Here is a 16,501-nt window from a genome sequence, read left to right on the forward strand (position 1 = left end):
CCGCCCTTGGGCGGCCTCCACTCTCCGCCCCGCCCCACCCCCTCGCGCGCGCGCACGCGCAGACCCGCGTCGGGTGCTGTCACGTGGGGTCTGTTCTCGGGCCTGTGCCCACTTCCATGATGGCGGCGGCGGTGGCTGGGGTCCTCCGTCGGACAGGGTGGAGGTTCCTGCGGCTGCAGAGCCGGCCCGGTGAGGGGGCGGCCGGGCGGGGCCGGGACCCCCGGGGCCTGGGAGGGACGCGGGGGCGGGGACAGGAGAGGACTGTGGCCGAGGGGAACCAGGCTCTGGGCTGCTGACAAGGTGAAGTGAAGGGCACCCCAGGGTCTGGGCCAGACTGGACCCCCGGGGTACCTTGGCATTGCTTCTTGGCCGTCTTCCAACGGGTCTGAGCCAGGATCCCTCGGGCTTGACCAACGGGCCCACGCTGGGCCTTGATCCCCAGCCCTATGCCCCAAACGTGTCCTCAACTCTCACTCAAACCTTTCTTCTAACTGAGACCGGAACCAAGACCCGGTGCCCAACTCCTGCCCGACAATCACCCCGACTCGCACTTCCAGATCTAGCCTAAACCCTGACCCGACCAGAGTCTTAGCACCGGCCTGCTTTGGCCAGGGTCTTGGAGGGTGCATAGCTGCTCTTGGGGTTCCAGGAGGCACCCACGTAAGGAATCCTCCCCAGGGCAGATCGCAAGCCTTCCACCTTCTCCTCCACGGAGAGCCCGCTGAAGCAAGGCCTGCTCTCTAGCTCCCTTGACCTTGCGAAGATATTGTCATGGAGCACGTGGACTGCCCTATGTTATCTAACATGCCCACTACTGGGGCACCCCACCTTCCACTGGCGTCCTTGTTTTCCTCAGTGATAGCGTTTGTGAGCTTCGGGTACATAGTTCTTTGTTGGAAATACGCTCCAGGCTCTTTACACCCACCCTTCATCCCTACTGCCATTTCTCTGAAATTTTAATTCTTCTAAGACTTAAAATGCATTATATCTCATAGCCGTATGTCATCTTCAGAAGAATATTCTTATTAAAAATACTGGCTTTTTTTTCCCAAGTAGAAGCTTAGGATTTTAAAATCACTTCCTACTCTTCACTTTTGGTTCCCATCCATTGTTTTTCCAGGTGGCACAGTGGAGAGAGTGCTGGTTCCAGAATCAGGAAGACTTATCTTCCTGAATTTAAATCTGGCCTCAGACACTTAATAGCTGTGTGACCCTGAGCAGATCACTTAACCCTGTTTGCCTCAGTTTCCTTATCTGTAAAATGAGGAGGAGAAGGAAATGGCAAACCACTCCAATATCTTTGCCAAGAAAACCCCAGATGGGGGTTCCTATGAGTCTGAAATGACTGAAGAACAAAATTTCTTTCCCAGGATCTAAATTTATATTGATGAAAGAGGTCTATGTGCTGACCATTCAACTCATCTATCATAAAATTAGACAAAAGACTTCATCCACTTGGTTTTTCCTATGTAGTTCCTACATAGGAACTTTTACATGACCCTGGATCTTAGTTAGAATGCTCTACAGTATTCCAAAATTTGATGCAGTTCACCATAAAGTCTTCCACAAATAGGAGGCTATGGAGAACCCCTCTATAAATAATCTTCCTTTTAGACTCAACTGGATATCCTTCATGATGGTGGCAAACGGCTTTGGTGAGCATATTCCTCCCAGTTTTACACCTCACATGATAGTAACCAGAGCGTTATCAAATACGTCTGTCAAGGAAAGTTATATGATTTTGAGGTACTTGTGAAAGAACAGCTTACTGCCTTTTTTTATATCCCATTCATTTCCAAATATACACCTTCCCCCCATCAAGCCTTCTTTTGTAACAGTGGTTTTAAAAGGAAAAAAGAACAGTTCAGTAAAAATTACCAGCATATCAATATATTTACAGCGTTCCACACCCATAGTCCTCACCTCCACAATGAAGGGAATAAGGTTCCTTTTCTGAACTCTTCATGGGGAATGGGAGAGATAAACAAACATGGTTATTAACATTCAATTTCATTTCATTCTTTCCATTTACCCTGTAGTTGTTGTGCATATTTTCTACTTCAGTCTATGTCAATTCATAAAATGTTTTCCCCTACCAAATCATATCTTTTTGTAGTTAATAATAAAAAAGTTCTTAAATTCTCTGCACCTTTTAGTTTAGTTTTGTGATTAAAGCTGTAGGCTTCTATAAAACATCCTTTGCAAAAACTTTTCTCACACCTTCAAGGATGAGTTTTTTATAAAGATTTTGTATAGTTGAGAACCTAGGAGTATGGATTGATAGTTATATTTTCTCAAACACCCTTTTTTAGGTCATGATAAATTACTGCTGTTTTTTCCAAATGTTTCATATCCTCTCCTCTTTCGTATATCTTCATAATGTCTGAAATTGTATTGCCTCTTGCCATTCTCTTTCTGGCTGCTCTTCCCATCCTTGTTTTCCTAAATACCATTTCTACTTCATCTGGGACTTTATGTCCAAATGTGGTTGCTCTATTGTTATCAGTGGAGAAAATAATGTGTTATAAAAGCCTTGAGAGAGATTTTCCATATTTCATCTGCTCATTGTCCTTCCAGCTTTATCCTTTAAAGCCCATGGGATGATCTTACTTAACTAGGTCTCTCTTAACAAGCTTTATATAAACTTATTTTTTCCTTCCATTATTTCTTCATGCTTTATAAGGTAATAGCAGTCATTATCTTTCACTATCCTTCTCTAGAAGGTTTTACAAATAACTTTTTATTATAAAATTATGTTATCTTTGGCTTATATCTCTCTTTAGTTGGCAAGGAGACAGAGACAGTCTTTAGGTTCTTCTAACCTCCTTCTAGTAGTGATGAATTTAGAAGAGTTAAATTTCCTTAGAAAATGGCAATATTTATTCATCTCTGTTCTTTTATTAATTTCCCGTGGGGGGGGCATCATTTTTATTTGTTTTTTTTAATTTAGACCTGTGATTTCATTGGTTTAGGGAATTCCCTGTGAAACAACTACCTTCACTATGTAGATTGACAACTCATCTACAATTTTATCATTTGAGAGATTTGTCTGAGGCACTGACAGGTTAAGTAAATTACTCATAGTCATACAGCTAATATGTGACAGAGGTAGGAATTGAGCCTAACGGTCTCCTGACTCCAAGGATGGCCCTCAATCTGTGATCGTTTAAATAGGTCATCTGGCATTCAGTTGGCCGTCAGTCACAGCAAAAATGGAAGGGAGTTGTGTAGCACTGAGGATAAGTTTACATTTTTATTTCCTTGTTTGTCACAGTCATCAAATTCATCACAAAGACATAGTTATAGGAACTACACAGAACCTTTCCAAGATGGTAGAACATAATGGAGCCTTTAAGAACCCAGGGTCACCTTCATGCAATGATAAGGTATGCAAGTAGGACTTTTACAAAGAAAAAGTCGTAGCTGACACGTAATGCTCTAAAGTTTATAAAATGCAATTTCATTTGAGTTTCACCACCAACTCTGTTGAGTAGACTCAGCATAGACTCCATAGGAACTAAATCTGGAAGGGACCTTAAAGATTGCCTAGTCTAACCCCATCATTTTTCAGATTAGGAAAATGAAGCCCAGAAGTACCTAATCCAAAGTCACACAGATATTGAAGGATCCAGAATTCAAACCCAGATCCCCTGGCCCTCAGTCCACCACTCTTTTCACCAGACTATGTTGATTACCATTTTATAGATATGATTCTGAAGCCCACGTCAAGAAAGTAACTTGTCCATCAACAGTCATTTCAATTATGTCTTAACTCGTAGTGACCCCCATTTAGGGTTTTCTTGGCAAAGATACTGGAGAGGTTTGCCATTTCCTTCTTTTATTGATGAGAAAATTGAAGCAAACAGGGTTAAGTGACTTGCCCAGGATCATATAGCTAGTAATTGTCTGAGGTAGCGCTTGAACTCAGGAAGATGAATCTTCCTGACTCCAGGCCCAGTGCTCTTATCTGCTACACACAGCTAATAAATGGCAGCTCTAAAATTTAATCCATGCCTTCTAATGTAAAAACAGGCATTCTTTTCTCTATTCCTCCTCCCCTCCTTTTTTTAAACATTAATATTCTAACACTTTGTGGACTCATTTCTGTTACTATTGCCCCTTTCTGTTTTACGCTTTTGAGTATTCCTCCTCTAGTTTGTCTTTTGCATTTTATACCCTGGTTTATTTAGTGAGTTCTTTGGGATATGTGGTATTTTGATAGGGGGCTTAAGAAGGATCTTAAATTTTATTCATCTGGTATTATTCATAACCCTCTATTTAATTTTTAAATATATATTTTCACTTAGCATTAAATCTGATTCTAATAACTTTATGATTCAGATCCTTTTTCTGCTAAAAGGTTTCTGGTTTTATTTTTTTATTACTGTTTTGATGTTGACGCAGGCTAGAATTTGGAAAAGTTAGAATATGGGCAACAGCAGACTTGGAATTTTAAGCTTGGAATTTAAGCAGCTGGATTTTAAACTCCTCAAAGGCAGGACACATGATTTCTCCTTTCGTTATATGCCCCATAATACCTAGCCTGCACATAGCAGATTATTAATGTTGAATGAATGAATAAAATACATTATCTTTAATGTCAGGTTCTCTTTTGTCAATTCAAACAATATTAGGACAGAAAACCTATAATGATTTTCTGGAAAGGAAGTCTGTTCTCTACTCAGTTTTGGCAACGCCCCATAATCTTAAATGGCATTTCTTGTACTCAGAATCTCGTGCAAAAGTTAATTAAAGATTGACTGAACAAGTAATCCTATCTGACTACGACTTGAAACTATTACCTATTCATTACAGTGTTTATTTTGATAAACACATTTTATTTAAGTTTTAACTGTTCTTTATTCAAATTTTAAACTTGAATTCTTAAATTACTCTTTGTTGTTGTTCAGTAGTGTCTGATTCTTTTTGACCCCATTTGGGGTATTCTTTTTTTTATTATTATTAATTTTATTTGTTTTCAGTGTTCTACAATCACCACCACATAACTTAGATTATTTTTTCCCCTCCCTCCTCCCTACCTCCCCCCTCCTTTCCTGAGATGGCATACAATTTTAGATAGGTTCTATACATACATTCCTATTAAATACATTTTCACTATAGTCATGTGCGTAGAGGAATTATAGTGAATGGGAGAAATCATATAACAAACTAAAACGTAATACAAAAGAAAACGATCTGCTACATTCCGTGATCGAATTCCATAGTTCTTTCTCTGGATGTGGAAGACATTTTGCCTTAAAAGACCATTGGGAATTTTTAAGTCCTTGCATTGCAATGAAGTTCCAGGTTTACCAGAAAAAACTCTCACACACTGTGGTTGTTGCTGTGCACAAAGTTCCCCTGGTTCAGCTCCTTTCGCTCAGCATAAGATCATAGAAGTCTTTCCAGGCCTCTCCGAAGTCTTGCTGTTCATCATTTCTTATAGCAAAATAGTATTCCGTTACATTCATATACCATAATTTATTCAGCCATTCCCCAGTTGATGGGCATCCCCTTGACTTCTAGTTCTTGGCCACCACAAAGAGAGCTGCTATAAATATTTTTGTACATGTGGGACCCTTTCCCATTTTTATGATCTCTTGGGGATACAGTCCTAAAAGTGGTATTGCTGGGTCAAAGGGTGTACACATTTTTGTAATCCTTTGGGCATAGTTCATTTGGAGTATTCTTGGCAAAGATACTGGAGTGGCTTGACATTTTCTTCTCCAGTTCATCTTATAGATGAGAAAATTGAGACAAACAGGGTTAAGTGCCTTGCCCAGAGTCACACAACTAGTAAGTGTCTCTGAGGCCAGATCTTAATTCAGGAAGATGAATTTTCCTGACATCAGTCCTAAAACTGTATCCACTGTGACACCCAACTGCCCTAATATTATTCTTGATTCTGTATTTTATTGAAGCAGATGTGGAAATACAGTATAATAGAAAAAGCCGTGAACTCAGAATCCAAAGAACTCGATTCAGGTCTGGCTTTGCCACTTACTGCTTACTGAAGCAAATGGTTTTGCTTCAATTTCTTCATCCCACAAAATTTAAAGTTTTATACTAAATGAATTCAATAGTATCTTCCAGAGTCAACATTCTGTGGTCCTGTGAACCAAATACCTTAAATAAAAATAAGAATAGCTTATTATAGAGCATTTTTTTCTTCAGAGTACATAAATCCATGATCTCATTTGATTTTTAACCTTATGAGGTAAGGCAGGCATTAACATCCCCATTTTACAGATTATGAAATAGACATAGAGGAATTAATGATTTGTCCATCAAAGTGGGCAGAAGTAGAATAGGACTTAGAACCTAATTCACTCTTTTCATGATAATAATTATTATAATACTCTTCATTTGACTAAAACTTAACTGTTTTCCCTAGTACTTTCACATATATCATATCATTTGTTCTTTATAACACACAAGATAGATGGGCTAAGGAGGATAATCCTCATTTGTTAAGCGACACCTGCAGTCACACAGCCATGAAGTGGCACAGCCAAAACTAGAACTTAATTCTCATTTTTTTGTCCTACTGTGCCATGCTGTCAAGGCTATTCATTGCCTGGAGTCTTCATCCCAAACACCTAAAATATGTTGGCATATCCTGTTAATCTTGTTTTATACCATGTGATCTCTTGTACCACTTGTGAACATGTCTGTGACTGACCATTCTACCTCCTATTTCAGGGACCAGGTATCAACCCTCCCTGATGCCACGTGCCTTCCATGCTTCAGCTTTGGCAATGAAATCTTCAGATGAACAAAAGTACCAGACCCCTCCCTCTTCTTCTCAGCAGCACTCCGAGTCACAAGGAACAGAAGAGCCCAAGTCAGAGTCCTCACGCTCACCACCTCGGTAAGCACCAGCAGCCCAGTCATCTGATTTCAAGTCTCCCAGAGCGCTAGTATTTTTTTATTGATGACACTACTGAAAAAAGTTACCTTTTTTTCGGTGTAGTGGCCAAAGGACACATCTGTGTCAAGCAGATCCTTCTGTTTATTGAGTAACAACCTTGGTATATACTGCATGCCCTTACTTTTTAGTAACAGTAGTCGGAGAAGAAAATGGAAATCTTTTTAATCCTGTGGTCATTGAAACAGCTGTGACACTGATACAAAGGAAAATAAGATTGATGTGCTTCTTAACCCTATAGGAAAACATAGCATTTGGGACATGGTCCTGAAACTCATCTTGTCTTCCTGTACTGGGCTTCAGGTACACAGACCAGGGTGGTGAGGAGGATGAAGACCATGAAAGTGAGGAGCAGCTGCAGCACCGGATCCTGACTGCAGCTTTGGAGTTTGTGCCTACTCATGGGTGGACCCCGGAAGCCATTGCAGAAGGAGCTCAGGTATACATATGTATATGGGGAATCTATGGATAACTAAAAAGCAAGTAGAGAGTTGAAACTACTGGGCATTCTGGGGATTCTTAGATCTCTTCCCCACAAAGGGAAAAGACAGAATATAGTATTCTCTTTCTTCCCATCTCCTTCCCTTCCACATATACCCAGAGGTCCTTATCTGTCTGTCTTTATTGTGGTGTATAATGAACACTGAACCTAGAGTCAAGAGTCCTGAGTTCAAATTTTGGTTGTAACACTTGTTAGCTATATGACCATGGGAAAGATTCTAAATGTCTATGATACTCATCTGTATAATATGAATAGCACTTCTACTACCTAGCTCAGAGTTGTTGTGAGCAAAGTATTTTGTAAACCTCAAAACATTACCGAAATGTGTTTATTATCTTAGAGACTCCATTGGTCTCTTTCCTCTTTCACAGTCCCTGGGTCTCTCTAGTGCAGCAGCTGGCATGTTTGGAAATGATGGCAGTGAACTGATCCTGCATTTTGTGACGCAGTGCAATGCTAAACTCAGTCGTGTGATGGAAGAAGAACAAAAGCTTGTGCAGTTGGGCCAGGCAGAGTGAGTATCCTGTAGCATCAGCACTGAAGAGTATAGGGACACATTTGCCAGGGCCTAGATGTCTCAGCCTGTCCCTAAGTACAAGACTTTCCGCAGAACAAGAAGAAAAATAAGATCCTGCAGTCCAGCTCTTTTAAGGAAAAAAATACCCAATGACCAGCAGCTCTGGTGTCCAAAGTACAGATAGCTTTGGCCAGGTCAGAGTCATGAGTCAGAAAGAGCCACTTTCTACCCTAAGACTGAGGGTAGCTCCAATCCATCTACTCTGACACATAGACACACTGTTTTCTTTTCCCTCTTCCAGGAAGAGGAAGACAGACCAGTTCCTGAGGGATGCAGTGGAAACCAGACTGAGAATGCTGATCCCATATATTGAACATTGGCCCCGGGTACAAAATTCATATGTAGTTCTCATAACATTATTAATGACAGTAATAACATTAATAATATTGAGCACCAACTCAGCCCTGAGTACTGTACCAAAGTTAACTCATTAATCTTCACAGCAAATGAAAAGCCTAGAAATACACAGTAAGTGTGATAGGACCAGGACTCAAACACACTTCTATTAAATAATTTATCCAGGCCATCCCCTTTTGGAGCATTGGAGAGGAAATGGGGACAGTCTGGCAATATGAATGGCTTTGGCTTACAGGATGGGCTGAGTTCTACCAGCCTAAGCAAGCCTCACTGGTACAAGGTGGTAAAGTCCATGAAGAGAGTTGTAGAAAGCAAGTGGTTTTATTGCTGCATCCCTAACATAGGGTACTTTCTAACAGCCACCTCATGTTCTCTGGACCTAAGAGAAGGCCCTGGGTTGGGGAGAAGCATCAGCATGGACATAGAAGTAAAAAAGTTTGGCATGTTTTGGTAATCCAATTTTGCTTAAGTATAGGGCATGGTAATAGAGGAACTGTGGGAGCTAATAATAAAAAGATAAATAGATTGAGGCCATATTATGGATCATATTGAATGCCATCCTATAAGGAATTTAAGTTTAGGCTTTTGCCTACCAAATCAGTGAAGATTTTTTAGAAGGGATGGGATATAGCTGGAGCCATTATTTGAGGAAGATTAATCTGGCATTGTTGTGCAGAAATTTTTGAAGGTGGGAAGGCCAGTTAAGAGGCTATTGCAATCTATTTGTTGAAAGGTTATGAAGGCCTGAACTAGTGTCCACACTGGAAAAGCAAAGAAGGGATCCCATTGATCACCTGAATAAAGTTACACTGCTGCCAAGGCTGAGCCCAGGTACTACACTCTGAATCAGGCACTGGTTTTCCTTGTTTGTTGCTGAGGAAAGTATCTCTAGGTGATCAAGGAAATTGATGAATAACTCAGGCAAGCAGGATTCAGATTTGTGGACTATTTCTTATTAACTATACATGTCAATCAGTTCCATTATGGGATTATGTTGTATTTGTTTCTGTGTTGTTTCCTTTTTAGGCCCTCGGCATCCTTGTACTCCCTCATAATATCCCAGCCAGCCTAAACCTCCTCACCAGTATGGTAGATGATATATGGCACTATGCAGGAGACCAGTCCACTGATGTAAGTACCTCCTACAAGTCTTGCCCAGTTGTACCTATACCTAGAACAATTGTGAGGTGATCTGCTGTTCTGATTTAAGTCCCAGTTAACTCCACAACTTAAAACGAAGATTCCTTATAGAACTTTATGAAAGTTCTCTAATTATAAGCCTCCTTCATGGGGCCTGCAGCAGCAGCATCTCAGAAAAAAAGACAAATTGAAACAATAAAGAAAGGCAGTGGCATGTTCTTCATTGACAGTTCTCACAGAGCTAACTATAGGCTTTAACTTTTTGTCCAAAGTTCAGTATCCTGACCACAAAACCAAAAGCTGTTATGTTATTTTTTTTCTTACCTACAGCAGTGACTCAAAGCACAAGAGATTGTTTTTTTTAGAACTGCTTTTTTATAACCATTTCCCAGCAACCTCTCAATATTTAAATCTTGCCGCAGAATCTGTTGGTGTTTTGGTTTGTTTGTTTTTTTTAAAAAACTCAGGCTGATTTCATTAACACCACTCTCAAAAAGAATGCCACTGAGACACCCATCTCTTTAAAAAGAAACTCCCTTCCCCCAGCCCACTTTTTCCTCTACTGAGAGATCAATAAACTCATTTAAAGCAGCCACCAACAAAGAATCTGCCTTGTTAAAACGCATCATCTTTTTGGCAGGAAATAAAAGAAGTAATGTATACCTTCATAAAAACAATTAATAAGTGATGGTATTTTGTGGAATCTGGATAGGGGAAGCAGAGAAAGACTCCCACCACACTTGTAATAAACTGCTTTAATAAACTTCTTCCATGTGGGAATACACCACCAACTGAGATGGTAGGAAAATGAAATTGGAAAGCAAAGAAATTAAAGGAATAAAACACTAAGCAGCTGAGATGGTGCTTTAAAAAGGGGATTACCAGGACAGGTTCCTCCCTTGCACTGTTACAAGTTGCTGAGGGCTTCTCCTAACTCTGAAGAACTACCACTTAGGCCAGATTGGGAAGGGAAGCAATGGGGCAAAGTAAGATCCTGCCCTTATGTCATATTTGGCTTTGTTGTCTCCCAGGGACTATATGAACTCTGATTTCTTTTCTTGGCTTGCTTCTGATGCAGATTAACTGGTACACACGTCGGGCAGTATTGGTTGGCATCTATAACACTACAGAACTAGTGATGATGCAGGACTCCTCTCCCGACTTTGAAGACACTTGGCGCTTTCTTGAAAACAGGATCAGTGATGCCATGAACATGGGACACACAGCCAAACAGGTTATCTAAAATTAACTTTGTTGGGACAGCATGGGATGTGCTCTACCATAATCCTCCCATCAGTGATGTTCTAAAATTTGATGAATAAAAATGTCACCTGCAACTCTCCCACTAAAAAATTCCTTTCCCTCATGCTCAAAATAGGTGACACATACGTAGAGACTTAAAAAATCTAACCTCTTGGGCCCCACCACTGTACGTTAATAGTTATATGCTAGCATTGTTCCAGTGAATCATTCAACCTTTACATAGGCAGTTAAACCATCTTTTAGTATAGAGATGTCAAAAACTAGGCCCTAGGCCCAACACTCCCTAGTTTAATCCAAGCCAAAGCAGCATGTAATAGGGAAATATTTAACCAAATAAATATACAGTAAGACATAGATATTGTTAATTTGTGGTTTTCTAAGTCATTTTGTAGCCTACAGAGAGTGATTTCCTATTTGCATTTGAGACCACCGTTCAGACTCTTTCATCTGGGCTAAACATGCCTGTTTTATATTACCTGCTTTATCTTTAATTACCTGTTAGAGAATTTGAGAGCTTTCATTCTTTTTTTCCTAGGTCAAATCTACTGGGGAAGCACTTGTGCAGGGAATGATGGGAGCAGCCGTGACTGTGAGTATCATTGGGATGACTTGAGTTTGCATTAGCCTAAAACTTTGCATGCTACGTAATTCAAGTAATTCTAATTCTTGAAGTGAAAAGTTAAAAAAGGCCAAAAACTAGTTTTAACCTCATTTGCCCCCAATTGCAGTTATCCCACCTCTTCAGTCTTCCTGTGGTACTGGGGAAGATATCAGAGCATGGAGTCAATGGCATTTTTATGAAGCTTTAAAATTTGCACAATGCTTTTCATCCATTATCTCATTCAGTATTGCATCACATCACTGCTACCCCTCCAGCTTCTGTTATTCCCACTGGCCACTACCTGATTTATAGTCAGGCCCAGGCTCTGACCTTTCATTCCATCTGCTTTGATTTGTCTTCATTAGCTCAAGAACTTGACAGGTCTAAACCAGCGGCGATGAGAAGGAAGGAAAGTGAGTCTGAGTGCCCAGAAGAAAATGAAAGTGTATTGACAGCTTTTTGAAAAACATAGAGTGCTGTACAACTGTAAGGTATTATTCAGAACAAATAAGAGTTTGTCCCAAACATTACCCTGTGCAATGAACCATCTATGTGCTGGTTGCTTTGCTGACTGTTCGTGACCAGAAACTGGGTCAGTTCTTCAGTTCCTCTTGTCTTCAGCAGCCTCACGACTGTGTCGTTAGAAAATCAAAACCTCACCCAGCTAGGCAGACAAGGATGGCCGCTGAGTCCTTTACTCTTGCCACCCCAGCACACTGTGGGCCCCAGGAATATACTGATCATGTCTTAATCCTCCCCTAAGAACTTCTTAAGGACATAATTTGATAACTGAACTCCACTATGGTTCTGCTGTGAGTACTGTTACATTGCCATCCATCCCAGCTGAGCTGTGTGAAAGGGCAGCATAGTTCATGTGTATTACACATAATTTTCTTCAAGGTGGTCTCTGCTTTTCTGGCTAAAGTCCTTCTAGGATGCCTATGGAGAGGAGGAGGGTGGGCATCATCTTTGATTCAGGTATTTGCCAGATAGTTGTGCCCATCTGTGCCTTGCATATGGTCCTAGACCCTGTTCCTTAGGGAGCCTCGTGCCTACTCTGTTAAGGAATTGTTAGTGAACTTAAGATTCTGTAAAGAAGATAATAAAAGTGTTTGGAACAATTGCATTTGTTAGTGTGTTCTTATAAGGGCTGAAGGGTGTGGGACTAAGAGGTAACTTCCCTCTTCTACCTTGCTCTTGATTCTATTTCTTCCCATAGCTTATAAGACTTTGTTCTGTCAATCAACATGGGCCTCCCACACTTTGTACCCCTGATTGTTCCTCCACTGATTCCTTTCCTTCTGTCCACAAACGTGCACACATTTCCCTAAATTTAAAAATAAAAATTCTGGACCTTCTTTATTCAAGAAGAGGCAACAGGATATAGTGAAAAGAGAACTGGACTCAGAGTGAGAAGCTGTAAATTCTAATCCCAGCTTTTCCACTTGTCTGTTCCTCATCTCTGAACTAGAGATAATCATTTCCTTGCCTTCTGCATGGGATTATTGAGGATCAAATGAGATAATTCATATAAAACATATTGTAACCATAAGAAGTCACCTCTTATTAATGATAATCACCACATTTAGTGGCTTTTTTCTGTGTTCATCCACTTCAATTTTTGGAGTATATGACCATGGTAATATGCAATTTCAGTTACACCTTTAAATTCCCACCATAGCTCCTCCCATAACATTCACTCTCCTGGTTCTCCTTTCCCTACTAACTTAATCTTTCTCCTTTTCCATTATCTCTTCTTCCTATCTTCTACATGTCAACATTCACCAAGGTTCTTTTTTGTCTTTGTACTCTGTCAGCAAACTCAGCTATTCCCACAGTTCCAACTATTAGTTGTGAGACTCCCAAATTGTTAACTCCAGATTTGTATTTTTAACTGCCAGCTGGACAACTGTACCTTTGTGCCTTAAGACACTTCAAAATCAAACTGTGACTTTAGACAAGTTACTTCTCTACTCTGGGCCTGTTTTGTCTATAAAATGAGGGGGTTGGAATAGATGATCTCTGAGGTCCCTTTCAACACTAAAAGCTCAATGAATCTGTGTATAAAACCAAATTCTCCCTTTTCTTTCGGCCTCTCAGCGTGGCATGGTGTATTGTGTTGAATTTGGAATCAAAAAGACTTGGGTTCCAGTCCCACGTCTTATGTTACTACCTGTGTATTTATGGGCAAATAACCTCATTTGGCCTCAGTTTTAACATCTGGAAAATGAAGGAGTTCGACTAGATGATGATCCCTAAGGTCCTTTTGAGTGCTAAACTTCGGATGCTCTTCTGGACTCTTTGTTATTGACAGCAGCATCTTCCCCATCCCTAAAGTTTAAAAGCATATTAAGACTTATGTTGTATGTTTCTTTATATATCTCCACAATATGGGCCTAGGCCCACCCCTGAGCCTTACACATACCATAAACAATAAGAAATATTTGTTGGTTAAAAAAAATAAAATTTAGGTTTGTCAAAAAGGAATTTATTATGGGAAAAGAGTTCTGTGTGCCTATGGGACATTTTAGAGCCCCCAATGGCCTTAAGGGACTGGCCAATACTAGAGGATCAAGTAAATGGTTGGTACTGCAGCTTCCAGTGTGGCCCTAGCGTCTTCATAGTTCCTAATTCCAATATTTATTAATCACCTATGTGCAGAGCACTCTGAAAAGGATAACCAGTTTGGTTATAAGGTATGGTCCCTTCCCACATACAGGTCACAGCCCATCAGGACAGTAAGATTCATATACATAATTTTAACACAAAATATTGAAGACTGAGTTCATTAAAAGTGCCAATTAGTGCCCCCAAAAAAGATTGCTAAGACTGGAAGAATCAGGGAAAGCTTCAAAGATGAGGTGGCATTTGAATTGTGCTGTAGCACCAGCTGGTCAAGGATCTCTGCAAGTGAATCCTAGAGAGAACTAGGAGGAAACTGTGAATGAAACTTAAAAGAGACAGATTTTTAGCTGAGTATAAGGACAAATGAGAATGAGAGCTGTTTAGGATTTGAACAGACTGCCATGAAAGATTCTAAGTCCTTCATCACCAATGATTTTACAGAAGAGGCTGGACAACAACTTAAGGGGCATATAGAGGGAATTCTACCAGGTAAGTATTAAATCAAAAAGCATTTATTAAGCACCTATGTCCTCTGCTCCCAGCTACGTATGGAGATGGTCCGTACCTTGGTCTTGCCATCACAAGTGTTCCATATCCATGTTCAAGAACTCCAAATAAAATTCCTTTATCTGATCATAATTTGTTGTCATCCTATCTCTGCCTTGCAACTCCAAACCCAATTTCCTTTGTCTTCACGGTGACCTCCAATTCCTCTATCCTTTAGTTCTTTCCCAACTCATGACCCCCGCACCTGCTATACTCCCTTGCTCTTGACAAACCAGTTCAACCCTATGCTGCCCTCTCAGATCCCTTGCACCTTTATCCTCTCATCCATTTACCCTACCAAGTCTCATCCTTGAATCATTCCCACCATCCACTGCCTGTGCTCCTATTCATAAGCTGCTGAACAAGGCTGGAGAAAATCATGAAAGGATTCTGACTGGGTCCACTACAGGTTAACGTTACATAATTTCAACTGGGCCCTTATAGCAGCAAGGCAATCCTTTAACACCACCCATTCACTATCCCACTCAATACAGTGGCTTTTCCAAACATTTTCACCCTTCCACAAACCTCACCTCCTAGCTTCCTTGGCTTCCTTGAAGCCTCACCAAAATCTCACCTTTTTTTTTTTTTTAAATAAGTCAAAAGTTTAATTCTGTTGCACAAAGTCAGTTGATTCTGGATTTACATATATAATAAGAAAACTTTAGATCACAATGGTTTGGGGCTCAATAAATGACTAGAAATAAAAAGTCATATTTCAGAGTAGTAAAATTTATAATTACTACAAATGTCTTGCAGCGCACTTATAATACAAAAGCAAGATCAAGTCATTTCTGTATTGTTTTGATAAAGAGTATGGGACAGAGGGTGTTTTGTTTCTAATGGGAGGGGAAATCTTTCCTTCTAAAGGATAATATCAACACAAAAGCTGCAAGAAAAAAGAAAAAAACATGGGAAAGAAACAAATGATATAAAAAGGCAAGATTTTAAAATCCTAATGTGGGATTATTAACCATAATAAAATGAAAAGATACATTAAAACCAGCAGTACATAATAGAACCCACAAGGCAGGCAAAAAAAATAAAAGATTCTAAGTTAAAGAGAAAAGGTTTGTTTTTAAAGAATGATGTCCTCCCAAACACCACAACACAGCAGTGCAAATGGTAACTGTGTGGTCCCCTTTCTGTTAATAAATTGAGCATTAAATCTCACCTTTTGCTCTTGCAAACTGAGTCTCAGAGAAGGGAAGTGTCCAAAGTCACACAGCTAGTAAGTAGCAGGCAGAATTTAAACCCCAATGGTCTTGCCATGTATAACTGGTCACCTCATCACTAATCAAAGCTTCTAGTTATCCCTATGACAGATCACTCCCAGTTCTAAATATCCAGCCTTAGTCTCTCTCTTGCCCTTATCAGTCCTTCTTAATGCCTTCTCTCTGAGAACACTCCCAATAAATCCTGCATCATCCCATACAATCCTGGCTTTTCCAAGCATTTTTATCCTTCCCTCGTCCTCTCATTTGAGAATTTTGCTTCACATGTCACTGAAAAAATTGAGACCATTCACAACGAACAATCCTTTCTTGTCTTCCTTATTTCACATCATTCAAATACCTTCTGCCACTATCTTCTCCTTCACCTGTTTCACATAAAGTGGTCCTTCTTGCCAAAGCAAACCCCAATACATATACAAGTGATTGCATTCTATCTTATGCTATCCTTCACACACATACCCCCTCCCCCCAATTACACTGTGAACTCTGAGAGCAGGGATTGTTTTCTGCCCTTCTTTGTTTTACTACATTTAGTATAATGCCTGGCACCTAAAAAGTACTTAAATGCTATTTGACTGATTTGTGCCAGGCTCAGTGCTCAGCAATAGAGATGTAAAGGTGAAATGAAAGGAGCTTATAATCTATTAGGGGAGACATGTATATGAGGGAGCTTCACGATGCCGTGGAAAGTGTTGGATTTGCAGGTTAAAAGATGGGTTCAAATCCT

At 40.2% G+C, this 16,501-nt stretch overlaps 1 protein-coding gene across 1 annotated transcript; it reads left to right on the forward strand.

The window, feature by feature from the left end:
* The first annotated feature begins 47 nt into the window (after window positions 1-47).
* COQ9 (coenzyme Q9) lies at window positions 48-12,489 on the forward strand. The gene is made up of 9 exons (XM_072632329.1): window positions 48-189; window positions 6,703-6,871; window positions 7,232-7,367; window positions 7,802-7,944; window positions 8,249-8,333; window positions 9,391-9,495; window positions 10,583-10,738; window positions 11,303-11,356; window positions 11,734-12,489. Exons 1-9 carry the CDS (start codon window positions 117-119, stop codon window positions 11,767-11,769), a joined length of 957 nt encoding a protein of 318 aa, XP_072488430.1. The 5' UTR covers window positions 48-116; the 3' UTR covers window positions 11,770-12,489.
* Window positions 12,490-16,501: the final 4,012 nt, after the last annotated feature.

Source organism: Notamacropus eugenii, chromosome 1, assembly GCF_028372415.1.
Source record: "Notamacropus eugenii isolate mMacEug1 chromosome 1, mMacEug1.pri_v2, whole genome shotgun sequence".
NCBI classification, from domain to species: Eukaryota; Metazoa; Chordata; class Mammalia; order Diprotodontia; family Macropodidae; genus Notamacropus; species Notamacropus eugenii.